Source organism: Engraulis encrasicolus, chromosome 4 (genome assembly GCF_034702125.1).
Source record: "Engraulis encrasicolus isolate BLACKSEA-1 chromosome 4, IST_EnEncr_1.0, whole genome shotgun sequence".
Lineage (NCBI taxonomy): Eukaryota > Metazoa > Chordata > Actinopteri > Clupeiformes > Engraulidae > Engraulis > Engraulis encrasicolus.
This window is the reverse complement of record NC_085860.1, coordinates 22,788,717-22,814,044: the sequence shown is the minus strand read 5'-3', so window position 1 is coordinate 22,814,044 and position 25,328 is coordinate 22,788,717. Positions and strand designations below refer to the sequence as shown.

At 43.4% G+C, this 25,328-nt stretch overlaps 1 protein-coding gene across 3 annotated transcripts in view; it reads left to right on the top strand.

Annotated features, from left to right (window-relative positions):
- Nucleotides 1-25,328, top strand: part of cracr2aa (calcium release activated channel regulator 2Aa) — a 50,191-nt gene that overhangs the window by 7,393 nt on the left and 17,470 nt on the right. For all 3 annotated transcript variants that reach the window (XR_010034603.1, XM_063196899.1, XM_063196898.1), the window contains exons 2-7: nt 8,774-9,124; nt 15,850-15,961; nt 16,670-16,865; nt 18,811-18,957; nt 22,251-22,341; nt 23,395-23,490. Coding sequence is in view for 2 of the 3 variants with exons in the window: in XM_063196899.1 (XP_063052969.1) it covers nt 8,846-9,124; nt 15,850-15,961; nt 16,670-16,865; nt 18,811-18,957; nt 22,251-22,341; nt 23,395-23,490 (921 nt within the window). In the remaining variant the exon portion in view is untranslated. The remainder of the gene's footprint in view (nt 1-8,773; nt 9,125-15,849; nt 15,962-16,669; nt 16,866-18,810; nt 18,958-22,250; nt 22,342-23,394; nt 23,491-25,328) is intronic.

The window sequence follows — 25,328 nt, the reverse complement described above, 5'->3', positions numbered from 1 at the left end:
TGGCAGCAAAGAAGGCAGTCGTCCAGAAAGTTGAACAAGCGCACCCCCTGCTGACGCAATGGTGCGACTGCCGCTTCCAGACACTTTGTGAAAAGAAAAGGGGATAGGGCTAGACCGAAGGGGAGACGAGAAAGCTGATATGCTTTCTCTCTGAATGCAAATCTGAGACATTTCCGATGCCTTGGCACCACCTTTATGTTAAAAATATGCATCCTTTAGGTCTATGGTTACAAACCAGTCGTTTGGTTTCACAAATTGAAGGAGCTGGCGGTTGGTCAGCATCCTGAATTTTCTTTTCATGAGTGATTAGTTCAGCCTCCTTAAATCTAAGATTGGCCGAAATCTCCCGCCCTTTTTCGGGACTAGAAAATACCGGCATTTTTTAACAACAGGGAGTCTATTTCCTCTTGTAGAAAAGGGACCTGGCCCTCCGGAACTACGGTTTGAATCACCCCGCTGAATTTTGGCGGGGGGCGAGCAAACTTATTACTAACTATATTGTGTAGCCCACTGAGACTGTCCACAAAACCCAAGGTGATGCCTGTGCGCATTTGCGCCAGTTATCCATGCATGCCTCTAGACATGGCATGGAGTCTTTTAATTGGTCGGGGACGCTTCCGCTCATCGCCAAACCTTTTAATCTTTGATCTAGACTCAATTGGTCGGGGTTTTCCCCGCTCATGGTCAATTTGTCTATATTCGGCTTTATTCCCGTCCCGTCTAAGGAGGGGGTCAAGCTCGGAGGGCAGCTTGTCACACTGTTTAGGTAAACATGGGTGAGAGAATGCTGTTTTAATATTGGATACAGAGAGGGGGACAAAACATTTTCTGTTTGTGTGTGTAGTGCTTGTGGAAACTGGCACAACGTGCTTGACATGAGCGGTGCATGTGAGCAACGGGCAGTCCTTTTCTGCTGAGGGGAACCCCCCCTCTTCAGGACGCGATCCTCAGGTCCGCGTCCTGTTCGCACCACCAAGGCGGACAGTAGTCTGGCGCGGGATGAGCGACGCGCTCTGCTGCTGCTGGGGCCTGTGGCTGAGGCTGGGGCGGCGGCCTAAACAGGTGTCGCTGCCATCCTCTCCTTACCGGCATCTTTTCCCATGACCCGCCGGGCGGAAGGGCACCACCAGGAGTGGAGCCTGCGGCTTAATTTGACTCAACACGGGTATCTCTGCAGCAACGCCGCTGTGTTGATGGAGCATGCTGCTTGTCCCGCCGCCAGGTAGGACTTTTCAGCTAGAGTGGCCTGGAGCCTGGCCACTGGAGACGGCAGGAGAGGTTTGCGACCCAGGTGCAATGCAGGTGAAGAGGGCGACAAGTAACTCGTCACCGTATCCTCCACCGGTGGGAAGGAGAGATAGCCACACTCCTTGGCCTGGTCCATATGCATGTAGGCAGCAAAACGTGGGACTGGGGCAAGGGCCGAATAGGGGTTGCTCCAGGTCTTGGTTAGCTCCCTGTGCACTCCAGGAAAAACGGGATCGGGCAGGGCGCCGGTGTCTGGGGCCCAGCCTAGTATTCACCATCCAGCAATGACATCTCTGAGCTGGGGGGGTGGGAAGAGGGTAGTCACCTCGTGCAGCTGCAGACCCAGTGTCCTCGAACCTACCGGGGGAGAGGATTCAGCGTGCCGGAAACCACGAGTTTTTGGGTTCCGGGGGGAGTTTGGTTCCAAAGCTGAAACTTAAAGGAATCGACTCATATTCACCATAATACCCATCTGCATCACTGAAGTCCTCTGGCTGTTCCTCCGACTCCTGCCCAAATACCAGCTCTGGCAGGGGCTGGTCGTGGAAGCCACGCGGTAACTCCACCGCCTCGTGGTGCGACCTCACTCTTGCATGTGGGGCTGGTGCAGCTAGCTCCCCTGCTGCCTCGTGGCGTGAACTCCCGCCAGATGGCAAGGTGGGAGCGGGGTTGGCTGTGGCGGGCTCGCGACAGTCATGCCCCTCCATATCGTGATCTGTGCTGCCTTCGGCTGTGGGAATCTCCTCAGCCTGGGCAGCAGCTTCTCTCGCCTCTCTGCGAGTCCAGTAAGCCGAGCGCTTAGTGATTTTAGCGAGTGTCAGTTCAGCACAGCATTCGCAGGTAGCACCGCCCGACAGCGCTGCCTCGGCGTGCTCTCTGCCGAGACAGACAATGCAAATCGGTGCCGGTCCCCTTTGTCCCTGCTGTGCGGGCACTCCGGGTACAGCAGCCTCGACATCCTAGACACACCAGAGAAACAGTTAACACTCACAATCGGTCCGAATTCTAAAGAAAACTACCGAGTGAATGCTCCAGTTAGCTAATGTAGCAACCACTAGCAAGCAGAGCTAACAGAAGTAGCAAACTTGCAAGCTAGAAGCTAATAGCCAAATACAAGAAACAAAAATCAACTCGTGGCACCCAAAGCCTGTGACCAGAGAAAATCCACTCACCGGCTTGAAAGAGTTGAAGCACACGGTTGAAAACTCGAATCTGAGATAAAGTCGTAGTTGCTTGACGGATCACTTCTATCGAAGTATTGAAAGAGGCCGAGGCTGCGTCATACCCAGCTATTTATGCCCTAAGGGCGGGCCCAGGGGATGACTGACAGCCTCTCAGCCATTCGGCGTGAGTAGAAAGTGCTTCGATTGGATCCGTGCATACGTCACGTCCCATGTGTTAGATCGCAGTCCACTGCGATAGGGAACTATGTAACAGGGATAGCACAGAAGTTTGAAGTTGTGTTTGACCAGTCTCCAATGTACAGTTTAACTAAAACATATAAATAAGACATTGGCAATAATCTCTCTCTCTCTCTGCAATTAACCATTCTACTGTATTTATACCAGTGCTTGACATTAACTTATTCACCCAGCCACTGTGGCTAGTGGTTTCCCGAGTCACTAGCCATTTAGGTATTCCACTAGCCACATATTTTATATTGTTTTTTTCTTTCTTTATCATGATGGTGTACGTCTAACCTCAAAAGATGAGGTGCTAAAGCAATATTGTGTATAGCTTCCTACATTAAAGTATATCAAGCAAATAGAAACAGAGTTACTGAGCTTTTTCTTTAACTTGAATACAAACAATTGATACACAAGGGGAAAAGCAATAGAATTAAGGCTACTATGATGCGTATGTCATACTAAAGAATAAGCTGCCAGCCAATTTGGCTAGTGACACTGAAAGTATTACTAGCCACAGGGGGCCTGCAGACTTGACCAGTATGGTACGCACCAACACCCCCCCCTCAAAAAAAAAACCAAGGAAATGACAGTGGACCATGACACCGGAAAAAAACTAGGCCTGCATGATTGTGAGTGTAGTGAATATGTCTGGGGATGTTTTTTTTTTAAATGGTAACTTGTTAACGTTGACAAGGTAGTCTGTAAAGCCACTGTTTTGAAAACCGAATGGTTTCACTTCTCGAGGTGCAGTCCATGTTCGCACATATACAGTAGGCCTACTACTACCCTAATCATTATTTTAAAAAGAAACTGCGGTGACTTCCCCGACTTGACTTGTGTTCTCTCTCGTGCACGGGGATGAAACAGGCACAGGCAGACGCCAAGCCTATCATTTGGAGGTCTTTTCAAGCTTTATGCAACTTTTTCACTCGAAAGCTGGCGCAGAGATGTCTGCTGCAGCGTACATGAAGTTCACATCATAAACATGACAGAGGGGTCTGCATAAAGTGCCCCGGCTTTTTATGCTCCCAGCTCAAAGAAAAGCAGTAAGCCCGACTACATCAGCACCAAACGTCAGTCCAGGCTGATCACGCGCAATACAGAGCACAACTACAAGCGGAACCACGAAGCACTCAAATAACACAACACAATTTGCAGCATGCTATTCATGTCAGCAAACATAGAATAACATGTGTGCAATAAGCCTTGAAATATCCAAGCTTCATTGTTTCAACCTTAAAGTCATCAAAACATTAGAATTGCGCTCATGCAAATTTGCACGGACACTGTTTGAGGCTGAAACAAATTGCTAACCAGCTGTCAAGTGCTGGCTGCCGTCCCATGAAGTTAGCTAGTACAAAGCAAAGTTCTCAGAAAACCGTCTCTGTACAAAGCCACGTACACCGAACGGTAACCAAACTACTTTGTGAAGACACCAGAAGCAAGGTAGCCTATTTGCCACGGCTGGCTTGATGATGAATGAAACAGCTTAGCCTACCTGTACTGCGCTATCCATATCCTTGCTAGTCGACAGCTGCATTTAGCCTGCTGCGATTGAAACTTTTAACTTTCAAGTCAAACTTTATTTCGGTTATGCTTTTTCTGCCATCAGCGCCGACGCCAAGATACATTCGTTATATAGCACTAGATGGGAAGTGTAGAGCTGCCCTAAACCAGAACAAATTGTGACTAGCTCTAATTCTTGTATGTCTGACTGGAAGTAGCCAGCCACTGGATTTAGAATTCCGCTGATAGAACTACAACTTGTTAAACTGTATCATCTTTTCAGGAGCGTCCGAGTTAAGCGCAGCAGCAAACAGTAGAGTAGCCTAGAGCGCACTGCCTTTGTAGCCTAAATCAGTGGTAGCCTACCCAGTCATAGTCTGCTCTGATATTTAATTTAAACATACATGCTGCTTCTTCTAATATCATATGTTGCACTGTCACAACATTTATAGAAGACACAATAGGCGTAATATTTATTTATTTAAAAAAAAAAAAAAACCCTTCCTCTCGTGAAGGTACGCACAGTGCGTACGGCCGTACAGCTCCAGGCGCCCTTGACTAGCCACAGCCAAGTTTTACCACCATTTTGACGGTTGGCAGGTGCCAGACGGTTGGCAGGTGCCCAGATTTATAACATTGTGTTTCGGACAATCTAACCCCGCAGGAGCGGCAATTCTTATAACAAGACATTAGTGCCAATGTAATCAATACTACCCTCCCTGCATATCTTAATCAAAAGAGAAGGCTGGGTCTCATCTTTACTCTCAACACTGTGGCCAATCCTTGTTTGACTGGACTGCCGAACCATAACAACGTACATTTCGTCTTTATGAACATTTATGGGTTTTTCTTTGTTTATAAACATGGTGTCGTGAGATACAAGATACTGGCTGCCAACCACATGAGCTAATTTTTTGACCAACAGCGGTTTCCAGCAATCAGAGGTTGAGTTGTGCGCAGCCAAGGGAAAACAAAAAAAGAAAACTCATGTATAGCCTACTATGGCGGTAACACTTTATTTTAGGGATACATCTATTAGCACTAATACATACAATGTTCCTGTAGACCTATAAGTAACTTGTAAGGCATGTACAAAGCAAAATCAAACATTTGTCAGGCATGTCAAAAGAAAGAAGTCTATTGCACACTTTCTTGACTTCATGCTCGTTTTATTAGAGCGAACAACACGTTTCGCCTCACGCCTGATTTACATGTGCGCTTCCAAAGCTGTAGAAGCGCGGCGTTCCATTATTTTCCGTTGGGATGCGGCAGCGAGGCGAGAGGTGGTGACGTAGGGAAGCGAGGGTGGCGGGCGGTGGGCGAGCGAGGCGAGAAAGTTGAGCTTGGCTGAAAAATGTAGTGGCACCGCGAAGCGTTAACCAATGGGAGAGCTTTCAACGCCATGACGTCACGTGCGTCACCCGCAGTACTGGGATATTTAAAAATGGAGGCTGTTTTGATTTCGGTGGTGTCAAATCTGCCGGTCGTTTTTCACAGATGGTTTTAAAATAAATGACACTTGGGTTAAGGTGACCAATATATTCGCTCCTGTTTCATCATTTTTATTTGTACATACAGTGTTTGTGATTGAAGAGAGACGGTTGTTTGACCACAGCATTTGCTAAGCTAAGCTAATTTGACCGGGAAACGATGCTACGTCACCACGCGAGGCGAGCGAGCAGGTTGAGAGCGGGTGGAATTATGTACATGTATCACAGCCGTTAGTGCTTCATCAGGCTCGCTCAGGCTCATAAGCGAGCCTAATGACGCACTGAGGCGAAACGCGTTGTTCGCTCTGTGATACATGTATGTTTATTCCACACGCTCTCAACCTGCTCGCTCGCCTCGCGTGGTGACGTAGCATCGTTTCCCGGTCAAATTAGCTTAGCTTAGCAAATGCTGCGGTCAAACAACCGTCTCTCTTCAATCACAAACACTGTATGTACAATAAAAATGATGAAACGGGAGCGAATATATTGGTCACCCTAACCCAAGTGTCATTTATTTTAAAACCATCAGTGAAAAACGATCTGCAGGTTTGACAACACCGAAATCAAAACAGCCTCCATTTTTAAATATCCCAGTACTGCTGGTGACGCACATGACGTCACGGCGTTGAAAGGTCTCCCATTGGCCGCTACATTTTTCAGCCAAGCTCAACTTTCTCGCCTCGCTCGCCCACCGCCCGCCATCCTCGCTTCCCTACGTCACCACCTCTCGCCTCGCTACCGCGTCCCAACGGAAAATAATGGAACGCCACGCTTCTACCGCTTTGGAAGCGCCCATCTAAATCAGGCGTAATAAAACGAGAATAAAGTCAAGAAAGTGTGCGGTAGACTTCTTTCTTTTGAAGTATTGAACATTAATGCATCTACCAGCACCAACAGCATATAGCATGCTACACGGATCCATTGACTTTCACTAGCTTAGCAACATATTCCCTCTTTTAACTTGTTTTAAAGCAAGACAACGCTTAACATGAAAAATAAGACACTTTACCATCTTTATAAACCCCAGCCAACGATTTTAACTGTATTAAGCCCCAAAATAGTGGCACACCCCTTTAATATTACTGTCTTGAGTTTTTTCACATTCACATATCTTAATATGAAGTTAATATTTATGCAATCATGCCAAATGCTTCATACATTATTCAAAATGTTGTTGGTTAATTTTATTTATATATTATATTCCAGGTTTCATTAATGTTGCCGTCACCCCGCAGGATATTTGACATAAACCTTTTACATACTGTAAATCTTAACAAAAATGTTTCTTCTCATCTAAGTCTAATATGAAACATAATGTACCACATCTTCTTTCATTGACATTTGTTTTTTAAAGGAAAAATAACAGTTTTGTAGGTTTTTAACCAATGCTACGAAAAAAAAACAAGGCGTCACGTCAACCACCCATTCGCAAATGTCTTGCTCATGCACAATAAGGGATTTATTACCAATTTAACCTTAGTAAGGACCTAGTAGGCCTTAGCGTTTGCTTAGTACATGCCTTGCAAGTTACTTATGCAGGCATTAACATTGTATGTATTAGTGCTAATAGATGTATCCCTAAAATGAAGTGTTACCACTATGCCTATGTACCACAGAGCTATATATTCCTGGCCTTGTTTTCTTGTCTTTTAATCTGTTTACAGCACTGTGCCCTTCTCCCTCACTGAACTGGCATGCCGCCCAGCTCAGTATGTTACAGTAATTCACAAAGAGAAAGGCTTTATTGATGTCAACGTGGGCACTAAAGAGAGTTATCCAGACTAATCGGTTTGATGTTTTTACAGTGACATTTTCCTGAACGTCCTTTGAGATGAACTGAAAAATACAATTCTCTACAAGTCAATACTCTACTACTGGTCAAGCACACGCTTTTTTGTACTGATATGTAGTGTCCTTGACTAGATAAGTCTGACTGAGGGGTTAAAGAAAGTGCTTTTGAATGGAAAACTGAGGCTGCTAAATAATTACTGGTTTGGTTATTAAGAAAATAAACCAATAAAATTCCCTTACATACTGTAGTTTGCAATAAAACATTTCACCTTATCTTTATGTTGTGCACGTTATAGTATAGCCTAAGCTTAGTATAGTATCTGCTGCTACGCACCTGCAAGTCGATTTTCTCACTTTGTTGTGCAGACCTGGCAAAAAAACTTGCTACTGATTCTAATTTTAAAGACAAAAAAGTACATATTTTCAGTAGCAAAATCTTGGCTTTTGAAAACTCCAGGTTCAAGGGGGTAGAACACGCGTGTGCACTTGTGAGTGTGTGTCGTCCTCAGTTTGGATTGTTCCATCTGTTGTGTTGTTCAGCGTGAAGCTCTTCAGCTGGAGGAAGGGCTGGACTGGGGGAGAAATAGGGCCTGGGCACTTTTTGCTTTAAGGGGCCCCTCATAATTAGCAGCGTAGAACTGACTCACTGGTGGGCCCTATACCCTCGTGGGCCCTATTTTCAGAAAAAAAAACATATATATGTTTTTACATTTCTTAAAATAGGGGCCCACAAGGGTGTGGGGCACATCGGGAAAATACCAGCTATGCCAGATGGCCAGTCCAGCCCTAGCTGGAGGAAGAATGGTGAAGTAGCTATTCACTCTGTCTCCGTGTCTCTCTCTCTCTCTCTCTCTCTGTCACGATTCCACTGTTCAGGCTATCAGCAGCAAGGCTTTATTGAGTAATTAAAAAAGAGTTGGTTGCTAAGAGATGACAAGTGGTGACATAGCCCTGGAAGACTCCCGGATGCAGCCTTGAAGGTCTGGCATGCGTGCCGTGCATCTCCTCTTCCCTATTTCCCTCCCTGTGTCTCTCTCCTTCATCTCATGCCTCTCTCAAGGTTTGTTTGTTTGCCTTTCGTCTGTTGCATTGCTCCTCTTTCCGTCTAGATAATCCTCTCACCTTTTTGTGTCCTTTTCTTTCTTTCTTTCTTTCTTTCTTTCTTTCTTTCTTTCTTTCTTTCTTTCTTTCTTTCTTTCTTTCTTTCTTTCTTTCTTTCTTTCTTTCTTTCTTTCTTTCTTTCTTTCTTTCTTTCTTTCTCTCTCTCTCTCTCTCTCTCTCTCTCTCTCTCTCTCTCTCTCTCTCTCTCTCTCTCTCTCTCTCGCGCAGCACTGCCCTGTGTGAAGTGAGTACTAGTTCCCTGCATGTGTGTGTGAGACTGGTATCTCTGCGCGGGGGGTGATGAGAGACACCATGGCTGGTATCAGCGGCACCTCGACCCCTGCGTCAGCAGCCGCGGCAGCAGCTGTGCGCGGGGGCCGGCCCAGGCATGGGCGCGTGCTGAAGGACCGGAGGAGGGATGCTGGAGGACTGCTGAGGGACATGGGGAAGACTGAGATGGAGGCAGACGGGGAGGAGGAGGTGGGGAGTCAGGGAAGCGCTCTGATGGAGAGGACACAGGAGTTCTTCCAGATCTGTGACATCGAGCAGAAGGGATTTATCACACGCCGGGACATGCAGGTGAGAGACAGGTGTGCGTGCGTGTGTGCGTCTGGAGAAGTTAATTAGTATACTACAGTATATCACGAAAGTGAATACACCCCTCACAGTTTTGCAGATGTTTGAGTATATCTTTTCATAGGAAAGCATTACAGAAATGTAACTTTGACACAATGATTAGTGACCTTTTAACAACATATTTAACTGCTTACATTTCTTGTTCACTCAGAAAAAAACAAAATACAGCCATTAATGTTTGAACATGTACTCACAAAAGTGAGTACACCCCAGATTAAAATCCGGTGGCTATGTTGGCTCGAATCGTCTCGAAATGAAACGAAATGAAAAGGGATGACAAGGGAGGTCATCAGTGTGCGTTTCAACCTTTCTTTGCATTGAACTTTTACATTTTGAGTCTGCATCTGGCTTAAATAGATTGGTGTGAGATTTGAATGCAATCCTATGGAGAATATCATGATCTGCTTCAGTAGTCACAGTGCATGTTGACATGTATGTTTATTTTAGGTGTATTTCAGATTGCCAATGTTGACAGCATTCATGCATCCCCAAACCATGTCAGTCCCACTACCATGCTTGGCTTATGAGAGGATACAACACCTTTTTTGTACAACTCACTTGTTTACCACCACACATGCTTGACACCATCTAAAGCAAATTTGTTTATCTTGGTCTCAAGAGAGATGAACAGACCAAGGATATGGATCACTGGAACCATGTTGTGTGATCTGAAGAGACCAAGATGAACAAATTTGCTTTAGATGGTGTCAAGCATGTGTGGTGGTAAACAAGTGAGTTGTACAAAAAAGGTGTATCCTCTCATAAGCCAAGCATGGTAGTGGGACTGACATGGTTTGGGGATGCATGAATGCTGTCAACATTGGCAATCTGAAATACTCCTAAAAGAAACATGCATGTCAACATGCACTGTGACTACTGAAGCAGATCATGATATTCTCCATAGGATTGCATTCAAATCTCACACCAATCTATTTAACCCTCTGAGGTCTAAGGCCTTTCAGAGGCTTTTAGGCTGCTTGCACCACCCTGACATTTTCAAGTATTTTCAACTAACAGTAAGCATCTATGCAAAAGTGGAATATATGGTTGTATTGTGAAAAGCCTGACAAGAAATAATCTGAAAAAAATGTGGATGTCATACAAACATGTTTTATTTAAATTGAGTATAAACACAACTGTACAAAAAAACAGGTTTCAGAGGTCTTCAAAAAGTTCAAGAAAACACACAATAAATATATCTAGCCAAGACTTTTGAAGTTTGAATCTTGTAAACAAATGTGTTGGCAGCATAAAAGTGAAAAGGGCATTTAGAAATGTTTTGTTGTTTTCGTACAAAATGCAAAGAAGAATGACTATGTCACTGCCACTGCCTGTCTCATTTGAATACTAATGAGATAGGTGTGAACAAACCTCTAATGGCCCACACCCCCCTGTCAATCCCCATTTGCTCTGATAGCCCCAACCCCCCTGTCACTCTACGTCTGCTGTGTTTACCCTACCTGAAAGGGGCGTGTTGTCACCTCTGAATAGCCACTCAAGCACCGGTACTTTACATGTGAATAGCTATAGGTGTGGCTGCTACAGGCAGAGAGTACAGAATATGCGAAGATTTCTTTTCACTTTCTTTAAATTGGGCCAGCTATATAATTTATGTAATATATATATATATTTGAAATCTGGAAGGTCTGAGGATTCTAATGGTGTAACTTATGTGTTTCAATGACAAAAACTCACAGAGTTACATATTTGTTTTTGGAGACATGTCAAATTGCCCTCTCAAGGGCACTTAGACCTCAATGGGTTAAGCCAGATGCAGACTCAAAATGTAAAAGTTCAATGCAAAGAAAGGTTGAAACGCACACTGATGACCTCCCTTGTCATCCCTTTTCATTTCGTTTCATTTCGAGACGATTCGAGCCAACATAGCCCCTTCTCTACCGGATTTTAATCTGGGGTGTACTCACTTTTGTGAGTACATGTTCAAACATTAATGGCTGTATTTTGTTTTTTTCTGAGTGAACAAGAAATTTAAGTGGTTAAATATGTTGTTAAAAGGTCACTAATCATTGTGTCAAAGTTACATTTCTGTAATGCTTTCCTATGAAAAGATATACTCAAAAATCTGCAAAACTGTGAGGGTGTATTCACTTTCGTGATATACTGTATGTTGCTCTTTCAGTCCATCTTGACAGTTCACCAAAAATAGTGTGCCACTAACTGTTGCAACCTGCATTACTTTACACTGCAGATGTCTCTTTTCTGTGCTAAATTAATATTTTAGAGGCATTGAGCATGTGAAATGTGTTGTGTGTTGGTGTTAATGAATGATGCTACTGTGACACAAATAGCAAACTAAACACAAAACTTAAAAAGTGCATGAGTCCGGTTAGTAAGTTGAAGTAAGGTGACACTGTGGGCATTGCGGCAATTGTGGTGGGTGTCATGGTGAAAAGATTGGAAAGGTGTGTTTTTGCATAAACAGCCACAAATTCATGGAGGTCTTTTGTTGTGTAGATTCACTCACTCCCACAACTGTTATGACTATTTCTGCACACACACACACACACACACACACACACACACACACACACACACACACACACACACACACACACACACACACACACACACACACACACACACACACACACACACAAACTCTGTATGCACATACAACTGCATAGTACATGCACAGAAACAATACACCTTCATGCAAACACCCTCCCACTTGTGTCCACCTTTTCTTTCATGCGGCGATGCCCTGCAAACCGGCGTCTAGAGTAGAGTACAGTTGTTGAGTAGAGTACCTTTATTAATTCTGGAGGAAATTAAGGTGTCTGTCAGCTTACATAAATAAACAAATACACAAATACAAAACATACACACAAACACCGTATGCACATAATTGTACATTATAGTGAAAGTATAGTTCACTCTTGAGTACGACTGCATATGCTCTCTCTCTCTCCCACACACACACACCCTGAATGAATGAACAGGTGCTGCAGCACTGATGCCTTGTTCTTGTGTGTTAGTGGAGATGTGGTATTGTAGTGTGGCCCCTGTTTGTCTGATCTGCTCTCCTCATTATGTCCACGTCCGGAGCCCATTGATGCCCCGTGCTGGCCGCTTTGCTGTTCATCATTTGCATCCTCCTCTGTTCATCAGAGGTGGACTGCCATTGTGTGTGTGTGTGTGTGTGTGTGTGTGTGTGTGTGTGTGTGTGTGTGTGTGTGTGTGTGTGTGTGCGTGTGTGTGCGTGTGCGTGTGCGCGCGCGCGTGTGTGTGCGCGTGTCCGCCTGTGTGCGCGTGTGCGTGTGTACATTTATGTGCAAGTGTTTGCATTTGTGCGTGCCTGCGTACGTGTGTGCATGCATACATTTGTATGCATGTGTGCATTCACACAAGTGTGTTTCCCTGGATGAACTCATCAGTGCAACTTGTAGATATTCAAGCAAGTACACACACTAAATACACAAGCAAGGAAATCATCCACAAATGCCCATGGTGCATAGCGCTGGAGGAGGTTGTGACATTGTGTGCGCTGAAATGTATGGACGTACAGGTTTATGTGAAGTACACCCATTGCTAGAGGAGGTGTGTAAATGAGTCGTGATCTCATTCCTTCTCTTTTTTCCTCTCTGCACACAGTTTCACTCTTGAGAATAGAAACATTGGCCTTAAGCTGTTGTGAGGAGGGGCATGCATTAGCACAATTGATCTCAGTGCGAAAGGCTATGAAAGAAATCCGCCAGAGCTGAAGAAGACCTTCTAACCTTGTGTGTAAACACCAACAGTCACAATAACCTTGCAATGTCTTCATAACCCAGGTGAAAAAGTGGTTCAATTTAGTACAATAAAAGCACGACTGAAGTGTACTTTGCATGTTAAAAGCGCACTCGCACTTTTTGTGCTAAGAAAAAGTATGTTTACAATATGCTTATTTAAAGTGTACTTAAAATTAGATGTAATTAAGTTGCTCTCAAAGAAAGTACACTTTGCGAACCATACATAAAGTGCACTTAGAAGATGTTTGGCTAAAGTGTATTTAGAGGAATATACTAATAGTGTTCTAATAGTGAACTTACTAAAAGTGTATTTTTTAATAACATATTGCAATTGCACTTTTTTTAAGTGCACTTTGATTATACTTCACCCAAGTGACTTCGAAGTGTGATTTTCTATAGTGCGCTTTAAAGTAAATCACTTTAACATATTGGAAGTATACTTTTTCTAAGTGCACCATGATTGTGCTTCATCCAAATATATTCAAAGTGTGCTTACACAAAGTGCATTTACCCATCATGCATCATCATGCATGTACCATCATGCAATGCACTTCTTGGAGCTAAATTTCTCAAACAGAAATCCATTTACCTCTAAGGAATATCTTTGGTTTGCATGAAAATATTACTCATTGTTATATTCTGCATTTATTGTAGGAGTTTTAACATTTTAAAGTGGTACACAAAAAATGGCCATGTTCCCACCGTCATTATGATGGTCACGTATATGTTCTGGTATATATAGACTCACACTTCCCATGATATCATGGTGAGAGGTAAGTTGGAACTAGTTGTTCAAACAAAGAATCAAGGGTCACCATTGGTAATCAATTCAAATGATCAACTACAGGGAGGTGGAACAAGAATGAAATAAAGTTAAATGTGTATCTGAAATCTCTGTAACAATGCAATGATTGTAAATGTCAGTCGTGCTAGGCATGCATACTGTATCACTACTGTGACATGTGGCTATGTGTAATGTACAAGCTCTGAGAACCAGCATGGATTGTAGTATTACATGTATATTATTCGTTGTACTTGGGAGTGTACTGTAAATATACTTCAAGCATACCTGTTATATATTTACAATACTTAATATGATATACTTTTTACATACTTAAAATGTTCCAATGTAGTCCAAAGAAGCATGAAGTTAATATACTTTTATTGTACTTCTAGTAACAATAAAATGTTATAGAAGTGTACTCGAGCACACTATTAATGCCATACGAATGCATGAAAAGCGTGTTTAGAGCATACTTTCAAAAGTATGCTTGTAGTGCACTTAAAGTTGTCCAAAAGCGGTGCCAATTTAGCATCCTCAGTGTGCTGCAAGTGTGCTGAAGTACTGCTTTAGTAGTGCTTCAGCGCACTAATAGTGCAATGAAGCGCACTTTAAATCGCCGAAAATAGTACACTTTGTACTAAGTACGGTCAAAAAAAGTACACTTTAAGTATATGGGTTTTTCACCTGGGAATATCAGGCATGGACTTATGTCTTCCTTCATCCTCTGCTTTTAATTTATCATGCAATTTATCACCATAACCCTTCAACATAGTATATGTTTTTTCCCTTCATCATCACCATGATGACTTCTCGTTAGAGATTCATGACTTTAGGAGACTGGCCTTTGGCAGTAACGGTGACCTCCTTAACAGCAGCACCTGCAAAAGCCTGTGCACCAAGGAAGAGAGCATAGGGCTATATAATATTGATTCTCTAGCCTCATGACACACTTCCATGCATAACAACAGTGCAATCACAAGAGTCATTATGATATCACGTCCATACTACTAACGCAGAGGGATGTTGATTGTATCGAATATTGTATTTTAACTTCTCATCCCCCTTGTCGTAATTAAAAAAGACACTTTGGGAATAAAACATCCGACAGCTTGACAGATTAGTTAACAAGCATCCATGTGTGATCTGCATGCAAGTTGGACAAAATGTTAATTGGTGATTATTTATTGGCGTGTGTGTGCGTGTGCGTGTGTGTGTGCGCGCGCACGCGCGCGTCTGTTGAATGTCTTAATTATGCTTGCATTCTTGACACGGGGAGATCCAGGATGTGTGTTGTTTGCTCTTCTTGTGAAGGATGGGTTTGGCTGAGCTTCCTTGACTCTTGCGTGTAGCATCACTGCAGTTAGGACTGTGCAATACATCAAATTAATATCATTATATCAATATTGCTGTCAAACAATATGAAATTTCATAATATCGATTATAATTTAAACAACTATTTTGTCCTTTGTTTATGCAGCCAAAAGGTTGGCTATGTTACGCACACTACAGACTTGCAATCCAACACTCATGCAGAACACCACTGTGTGTTTCTATGACTTTCCACTCACGCTGCTGAAGGGGGAGAAGATTGGGAATTGTTTGACACAATTATTATTTATTTTTTAAATATATTGTTTAAAAATATTGTGATATCAATATTTACTGAAATAATCATGATATTGATTTTTTCCCTTATCGAGCAGCCCTTACAGTACTGCAGTGTCACCTATTCCAATCATGAGACTGTCAGTCACTAGCTGCTTGTGAATACATACAGGGTGCCGTGTCTTCAGGGTGTAACTAAACAGCTAAAGTTTGGTACTCACACATCACATGAGACTTAGTGAGCTACTTGGTTCCGTCTATTTGTCTTTGTAGCCTAGTAACCTGATATTTACCATCCTCATCATGTTGCGTTGTTATTGACTCAGAGATTCTCATAATTTTGAAGGTGCTCTGCTGTGGACTGATGTAATCACCTGGTCTAGAGAGTGACAACACATTTTCTATTTCCCGAATGCTGGAACTTACACAACTGATTTTGTTTCTATGGCAGTTCAGGTTTTAGATATTCAAAAATGTCCACAGTTTAACGAGTGCCTGTCCTTTCTTTTTGTTTGTTTGTATTTGTGCAGCGGCTACATGGGGAGCTTCCTTTAAGTGAGGAGGACCTGGAGAACGTCTTTGACACCCTAGACGCAGACGCCAACGGATTCCTGACCCTGGAAGAGTTCTCCTCAGGATTCAGTGGGTTTCTAGAATGTTCTCCATACAGTTTAGCTGTAAACAAAACTACATTGCTTCTTGGAGCTTGAAAGACATTTGTCATTTTTCTAAGGGATGCCCTTGGGTTATGATTGATGTCATAGGAACCGGAATCAGGAATCGGTCAAGTAATAGGAACTGGAACATCAAATCAGAAACTGAGGACATTGCTTGGATGAAACTTCCTCCAAGGAGTAGTTGAGTTACTTACAACTACTGACTTTAGATAACATGACCTGGGTGAATGAGAGGCATCACAAATTATAGTATTCCAAATCGATATAGAGAAGGGTAGCACTCCACCACTAAATCTGGAATGTTGTTCTTTCAAAGTTTTCAAGTTTTCAAAACTAGACGCTAACCAACTTGCGCGCCAAGATAAGCCGCATAATCAGTGGTCTGTAAAATATAAACATTCAGTTTTACTATTGGTAATTATAGCGGCTTGTTTAGGCAAAAATCTTATATACCACTTCATATTTTAATACATTAAATAGTGCTAAATCTTCAGTAAACCATAACAAGTTCAGTAAAACTTTAAAGTTAAATTTAAAAATTAATTTTAATGGATATAAGGAATTTGGATGGATAGTGGATAAAGTCCACCACTTTGTTATTTAAACTGATCATCCTTGCCACTGCATGTTAAAGAGTTACCGTAATCCTTCCCCTGATGTCGTCCTCCTCCAGGTGAGTTCATGTTTGGCCAGGGTGTGTCAGTCATGTCGGAGCTGGCGGCCGAGGAGGATGTGGTGGTGGGGGCTCCTCCGGAGTCCATGTACCAGAGCACCTGGGAGCAGCGCCTGTCCGGGGGAGGGGAGGAGGAAGAGGAGAAGAACTTCTGCATGCTGATGGAGAGCCTTGGGGCCAACAACGTGTTTGAAGAGTGAGTAGGATAGACAAGCTTGAATGGAAGGGGGGTAGCAGGGTTCTAATTCCTTTTTTTGATGCACTCAGTAGAGGTAAACAGAGGCTGGGTAAGAGTTTGGGCTTGGGCGCATGTGCTCATGTGGTGACCAGCAACAAGTTACGTCTGTGTCGTTCTGTGTTATGTTTGTCTCGTTATTTGGGCACACCAACGTACTGAAACCAAAAATAATATTCACTGATTAAAAATGTGGTTCTCAGAATGCAGATAATACAGTTCTTGGCAAATTATGGACAGATTTCTCTTGTTTTAATGCAGCTTTTAATAACGGTTGTATCTTGTGCCAGTGTTAGACTGACTTGACTTGACTTGACTTGACTTGACTTGACTTGACTTGACTTGACTTGACTTGACTTGACTTGACTAGACTGAGGGCATGGCAATAGGGTTGGTTGACTTGGATGACCTCTTGAAACAAAATCCACCAACTAAGCAGAGGGGCGGTTCTTTACTTTGGAGCTGAGCCTCAGTCACTTGCATTGGCATAATCGATTCGAGAAAAAGGTCACTCCGCCTCCGCTGCTGGTGGACAGGGAGAAGGGAAAGTCCTAACAATGATAATCACATATGGCGTTCCCAGTGAGACGATCTAAGACAGTGATGGATAACATCTACTGTATTAGCTGCGAGTTGAAGTACACTTCCCTGTCCTGCATACTGATGGTATTGACTGATTAGAGCTCACCGTAATGCTCCAGTGCACCTTTGCACCTTTGCTCACCTTCAGCAAGCCATCGGCATTCGATTACAGGGCAGTGGTTGACAGACAGGTCAGGTAAATGCAGAGATGCATTAAGTAGAAGTACTGTTACAGATGTAATTACAACACAAGTAGAATGATATTAGTACAGTCATGATAAGTGGTATAATTAGTTGCAGCTCTTTAATATCACACTACTTGGGTTGTAATCTGTAATTTATACTGTAACTCTGCTTTATACATTTCTGGGTAGATGAGATATTTTGGGATGGAATTTACACACTCCATGGTACTTTTCAGTCCGACCAGAACGGAGCCGGTGCAGGTGCCCGCACCAGTTACGTTTGGCACTTAAGTGCTTTTCTGGGAAATGCCGGTGTTCATACTAGGCGGTAGTGAACTTTTTCTGCACGTGACTGTGTTACGTGGATGAACCTGCTAGCAGCCACGTTATCGTCATGGTTCACGGAGAAAAAACAAGTATTTTCGGTTTCGGTTACTTTTCGGTTCGCGAACGCTAAGATCTGTGGCGTGAACACGCCGGCCGGTTCGTGATTAAGTGCGGGAACTGACACCGTTCTCATTGGGCCTGAATGTGCCACATGAATATTCCAGAGTGGGGTACATGAGATTGGACAGCTGTTATCGATGCTACTCTAATTATTACTTCACTGTCTTCACTGTCATTTTATCTATTGCTTGTTAATTACATACCACATTTTTAATGAGGATTAAGCCCTCACTGATTCTTGCAGTTTAGATGAATCAATCAAAAACACATTTTTTTTCTGACAAGGTCCCATAACATCTTCAGGTACAATGATTAGATCTCTTGTTATCTGATACCTGCTCAGGACTGTGACTAAAATTTAGAACACATATTTTTGTTCTAATCGTCAGGTAAATGCTATACTGCAGTGCCTTCAGATGTAATAATTTTTTTTTTGTGTAAGTGTAAGGAATTCCTATTTCTGCCAATGAGATTTACACTCAATTATGCACTAAAGAGTTGACACTCCTCGTGTCTCTTCCACTTTACCCATATCCATATGACCCCACGGCCTGTGTCTCCCTTAGCCCAGTAGAGGTGCGCAGTCTTTGGGCTCAGGTGCGACACGGCAAGCCTTACCTGTTGTCAAGAGTGGACATTCGCTCTCACACACACTGTACCTCCATGTGACGCCTCTTGTCTATGCCTTACAGCCCAGTGGAGGTGCGCAGTCTGTGGGCTCAGCTGCGGCGGGATGAGCCTCACCTGCTGGCCAACTTCGAGGAGTTCCTGGCGCGGGTCACGCTGCAGCTCAAGGAGGCCAATCAGGAGCGGCAGGAGATGGAGAGCGCCCTCAAGAGGTCAGGAGGTCAAGTGTTCTTGGCGGATAATGCCCCAATTATGCGGCAAACAGGCTTGTTGTTTTTAGCCTCCGAGGTGGATTTGATTTAAGTGTGTGTAAGTGTGCATGCTTTTTCCCCCCTCTCACATGTTACTCTGGATTTGCCGACCACTCAAATTACTGTTTGACTGTTTATTTAGGCTATGTTTGTATGCGTGCAAGTCTGTGCCAGTGTGTTTGTGTGTTTGTGTGAGTCTGTGACGGTGTCCTAGGTTTTTTAATCCAAGTGCACAAGACTTGTGGCCCCTTTGAAAGGCGTTGGTGCAATACAAACTGCAATACAAGCTGGCTCAATAAATGCTCTTATAAGCAGTTCAGAGAGCTTTAAGGGGTGTAAGTGCTGGTCTTAGAATTGCATAGAGTTTACTTTGCTCCTTGACCTTTTATGTTTTGCTCCAGCCACATACCAACTTCAAGCAGAAGAAAAAAAACAACAAAATGAAACATGTTTACTTGTTTATTTTTTACATAGTTGTGGTGAGAACTGAAGCTCGGCTCCTCTGTTGTTGATGTGGTGTAAAAACTTGTTCCAAACATACTGAAACATACAGTGGAACGGCACATAATGCAGCAAGGAGTTCACCACCAAAATGAAAAATGTTTTCTTAAGGTTATTTATTTTTAATAACATAGTTGTGGTGTAAAGCTTTGGTAATGTTTTTTTATTATTGTCTGGTACAGAGTCGTTTTGTGATGATCTAGTAATAGCAAGTCTGCCACACGTGTCTTATGTGACTAGACGTAAAAGAAACAAATGTACAGTACAGATGGTATCAGCACTAGCTGTCTGCGAACAAAACATGCCGCAAAAGTAGCACGATGTTGCATATTGTGTCTTCAAAAAGGGTTTCTTCAAAAGAACAGCGTTTTTTTCAAAGTGCAAGATCATTGTGTGAGCAAATGGGTGTTACAGGCTAGAGTCTAGGGGGAGGATTTAAGTGCATATGTTGAAACGCTGGTGTTGTGATTAGAGGTAATCTGTGAGGCCGGCGTGTGGAAGGTAAAGCTGCTGGGTTTTAAAGGGTTCCTGCTCACCGCTTGGCCCCTTGCACTTCCTTATTAGCAATTCATCCCACTAATTGGCCCATCGCTTTTGTTGTCTTTTGATCCGTAGAGTTTGATGCATACGGTGTGTGTGTGTGTGTGTGTGTGTGTGGGCGGGGGGGGGGGGGGGGGGGGGGGTGCGTGTGTGTGTGCGGGCGAGAGAGAGAGGGCTGTGTGTGTGTGTGTGTGTGTGTGTGTGTGTGTGTGTGTGTGTGTGTGTGTGTGTGTGTGTCTGTGTGTCTGTGTGTGTGTGTGTGTGTCTGTGTGTGTGTGTCTGTGTGTGTGTGTGTGTGTGTGTGTGTGTTTTGGAAGTACTGTATGTAGGTGTCTCTATCTGTGAGAGTCGATGAGGATGAGTGGGCACATTTGGTGGGTGGGCTTTTGTTTGTCTTTCTGTATAGTACTGCATGCTTATTATTCCTGTCCCACTGCTTGTGTTTCTAGTGTTCATGCATACACTGCATTCAGACCATAAGCTTGTGTAACACCTCAACTTACCACCAAGAATAAGGCTCATGACATTTGGAGAAACCGCTTTTCCGCTCCCTCTAGATACACTAGATGGCCAATAACTTTTACAAAGATCAAGAAAAGAAATTCAAGTGCACCAAGTTAGGTATTTTTCCCAAATTAATAAAAGTTGTTTTTAAAATATATATATTTTTAGTGGCATTTTTGCCTTTATTTCAAAAGGACGGTATGACGGGCGACAGGAAGTGAGTGGGAGAGAGAGATGGGGGAGGATCAGCAAATGACCCGGGCCGGAATCGAAACCTGGGTCGCCGGCGTAGTTACCCAGCGCCCTACAGTTGGGTCACGGCAGGGCCGAAATTACAGTGTGACTGACAGAAGATTCTGTAGTAGTACTTTCAAAGTACTAAGTAAAGACTTTCTAAGTACTTAAGATGTTCTTTTGGCCTTCTTCTCGTCAGTCTAATCTGTCAAGCCATGGCACTTAATCAAAACTCAATGAAATGTACATAACCATTGTTACTTCACTGGGGTGAGTTTCTCAAAAGAGAAGTTGTTAGCCTGTTAGCAACTTCGGTAGTTGCCAATGGGAAAATGCATTGAAAACAACAAAGTAGCTAATGTAGTAAGCAACTTTGGTTTTGAGAAATTCACCCCTGATCAGTAGTTAGATTTCAGGGGCTACCACAACAGTACGCTCTTGGTACCTTTAATAGATGGAGCGAGGTTTATGACAAAACATATTCAGCTGTAGGAGTATTGAACAATACGGTTTATAGCTGTATGCTCGTTGAATGATCAAGCACAAAAACACAAGAGGTTTTGTTTTCATCCTTTTTCATTTCCATGCTTAATCATTCTCCACAATATTCCTTTAATTAAGAGCCCATCCGGATAATAATTTCCCACCGCCGCGCCCGGTTCCCCAATGAATAGAGCATTAGAGAGGGTCTGTGTCCAAGAGCGATTGTGTACGCAGCTGTTCTTTCGTGACCGTATTGAGGAGCGCAGATGGAGATGCTATTGGAGTGGCCAATGAATAGGGACGCGTGTAGAGCGCACAGCGGAACCACTCCAGATATACAAGCCCTCGCTTCGCTCTGATCTCACCTCAACTCACCGGCCTGGACATTTAGCATACGCCTTTGATTTTGGAGTGCTGTTTTTTGTTTCTCTCTCTCTCGCTCTCTATCTCTCTCTTTTTCTGTTTGTTCTCCATTTCTCTCTCCATTTTCACTTTGTGAGATTTTGTTTCCATATTTGTGTGTGCGTGTGTGTGTGTGTGTGTGTGAGTGAATGAGTGCAGTTGCCGGTATCCATCCACATACTAGCCCGGATTGTCATCCGGGATTGTCATGCTTTCTGTGAAACCTTGTTGGTGAACATAACGTGTTAAAGCACATCCAAAAACTCACATGCATAGCTACTTGATACTGCCTACAAAATGCTGTGTTGTTGGGTTCAGTAGCTACACAAGTAAATTGAATTTGAGAAGCAAGGTTTGTAGTAGTGGTGGTAGTGGTGTGTTGTGGTGTCCTACGGGCAGCCATGACCAAACCTTTTCTTAGTAACCAAACGCATATGCAGCAACTTCCTGTTATTAGGCAATGGAGTAGCGTGCTATCTGACAAGTGTTGCTGCTCCTTGCAGTGGCGCGTGAAAGCTGTTTGCTAACTGATCACAATGATAATGATGACCATGATGACACTCAACTGTCGTGTCTTTCCCCTCCTTTAGGAAGGCGGCGACTCACGACGATGAGATCCACCGACTCTACGAGGAGATGGAACAACAGATCAAGAACGAGAAGGACCGGATCCTTATGCAGGTGCGTGTGTGCGTGTGTGCGTGTGTGCGTGTGTGCGTGTGTGCGTGTGTGTGTGTGTGTGTGTGTGTGTGTGTGTGTGTGTGTGTGTGTGTGTGTGTGCGTGTGTGTGTGTGCGTGTGTGTGTGTGTGTGTGTGTGTGTGTGTGTGTGTGTGTGTGTGTGTGTGTGTATGCACTTTTTGTTTGTGCATCTGTGTTTGAGTGTCTTTAAGTGTGTGATAAAGTGGGAGCGCTTAATTTTTGTTTTTCAGTGTTTAATATGAATATGCATTTGTGTACATAAGGAAGTAAGGTCTTATTCCAGTGTGTGTATGACCGTATGTGCTTTCTGGAAGAGGTTTTTGTGTGCCTTTTGTGAAGAGACCGCCTCCCCCTGAGTATTAAATAGAATATCCTGGAGATTAATGAGGCAGCCTTCAATGGAGCTGAGTTGGACCACTGCTTTGTTCCCCAGCACTGTTTTGCACCTGTGGTTTAAATGCACCTTTTTATACAGTCTGTGTACGTGACTGGGATGATTTGTGTGTTTGTGTGTGTGTGTGTGTGTGTGTGTGTGTGTGTGTGTGTGTGTGTGTGTGTGTGTGTGTGTGTGTGTGTGTGTGTGTGTGTGTGTGTGTGTGTGTGTGTGTGTGTGTGTGTGTGTGTGTGTGTGTGTGTGTGTGTGTGTGTGTGTGTGTGTGTGTGTGTGTGGAATGTTGCGTAATGTGTTTTCCGTTATTATGGTAATGTAGATTGTGTGCTGAATAATATGTGTTGTGGTGCTGAGAGCATGTGTGTTTTCATATTTAGCATAATGAACCACTTGGTGGGGGTGTGTGTACATGTGTATGTGTGTGTGGATGTAGATTTGTTTTGTGTGTTTAGATGCTCTTATGTAATGTAATGTTAAAGATGGATGTAACGGTTCTTAGGCAGATTAGTTTTATATGACGTGTATGTGTGATGCAATATAATGCTCAGCACATGAATTGTGTGTCCGTGTGCGTGTGCGTGTGCGTGTGTGTGTGCGTGTGTGTGTGCGTGCACTTGTGATACGCTGCGTGGTTCTCTTTCAGGACTCTGAGAAGTTCCTCTCTCGTAGTCAGGACCTGGAGCATCAGCTGACCAGTAAAGAGCGAGAGCTGGACCAACTCTTTCAGAAGCAGAGGAGGGTAAGAGGGCGAACACACACACACACACACACACACACACACACACACACACACACACACACACACACACACACACACACACACACACACACACACACACACACACACACACACACACACACACACACACACTCACACACACACACACACACACACACACACACACACACACACACACACACACACACACACAGACATACGGTAACACCATTAAAAGACTGTGTGTGTGTTTGTGTGTAACTGCACATTGGAGACTGGTCAAATGCAATTTCAATATTCAGTGGTAACCCTTTACATAGATGTTTTTACATTAAGTACACACTGAGTGGCCTTGTTTTTAATATGTCCATGTAGGACCTGTCATATCAATAAAGACATTTTAATTTGGAGTGCCTTAGTCAGAGAATTTATTCTCATTTTTTGATCCTGTAAGTACACACTGACTTTGACTTTACGGCCTGCTGCGTACTGGTTCCCAGTGCTCTGCCTTTATTCCATTCCATTGTTCTCAATACAACCCTGCACCAGTGGCGAAGTTTGTTGCCTCCACCTGTTGATCAGTTTTCTCAACACTGCTCCATAATTAACTGGGAAGTTTCAATAAATCCATGTGCTACTATGCTTCTTTTTTGTGGCATACAGTGTGCTACCAGTGTGTGGAGGCAAGCAAAATTGTTAGACTACTGCATGTGTGCAGCAGTCCCTTAACTCTGTGAGCAGGAAACAAGCCTGGTGTCTCCACCTGACCGTATCTCTAATTGCATTATTCAGTGCATGGAGGGTGTACGTACACAATCAGCTGATAAACCTTTATTGTCCATATCCTGTTGCTTTTGTAGAGGCTGCACCTTAAAGGACCAAACAAAAGAAAAGTGAGACGTCAAAGCTAAACTGAGAACTGCAAAACGAAAAGTAACATGACGTCTGTAGTTGGTTACACTTGTATTCTCTAGGCTTGGCAAACCGTAAACACATACGGTAAATAAAAAAAAGACATTTTACATGTATCGAGTACACGTAGGAATGAATGTGAATTTCAACCATGTTTAAGTTTCTAATACATTTCTTCATTTTGTGTGTGTTAGCTGAATGTTTATATCGTCAAATCCCAAGATTTGGTAAATATGTTGAAATGATTAAATGATTAAATGTTTAAATGATTTTTAAAGTGAAGAATCGTTTCAGTTTCACCTTCTTCCAGCCATGGCCTAGAGACATGTTGTATTACCTCAGTGACCTAGTTAAATGTGCTGTGTTGGTGGAAAAAAACCTTTACCACTCCCCATTTTGGTGTCATGGTCTGAAGTAGGGATTTGAAGGTTACATTGAAGGCCAGACTGTGTAAGGTTTTCCTGTTGTGTGCAGTGTACACACTTGGTCATTGTATCTACCCTCTTAGTGCCCTGACGGTAATATTCTATTGACTGTCTAAGGAGGGGTGCTGGGCTTGTTTCGAATTCACAGTTAAGCCCTGAATAAACTCAACCACACCTGACCCACCTGACTCTCTTTGATGATATTGACCTTAAGTCGGCTTTGACGCACAACGAACAGTTTCTGCACATCAAACTAGAACCAGATAAAGCTACCTCAAGAATGAGCTTTTAATTTGCTGAGAATCATAGTAAGTTCAAGAACGCTCACTGCCTTGACCATGAGACAAGAGTCATGCACATTCTGGTACCTAGTACAGGGTCGGTTCGCTGCCTGCCCAGTCTAACTTGGTCTGCCGTTTTCACTGTGCATGTTGATTTCCTTTATTTCGCCATGTGTATGACAAAAACGTTTCACATTTCATTTGCATGCACATAGGGCGGTGGTGGCTAAGGTGGTTTTTC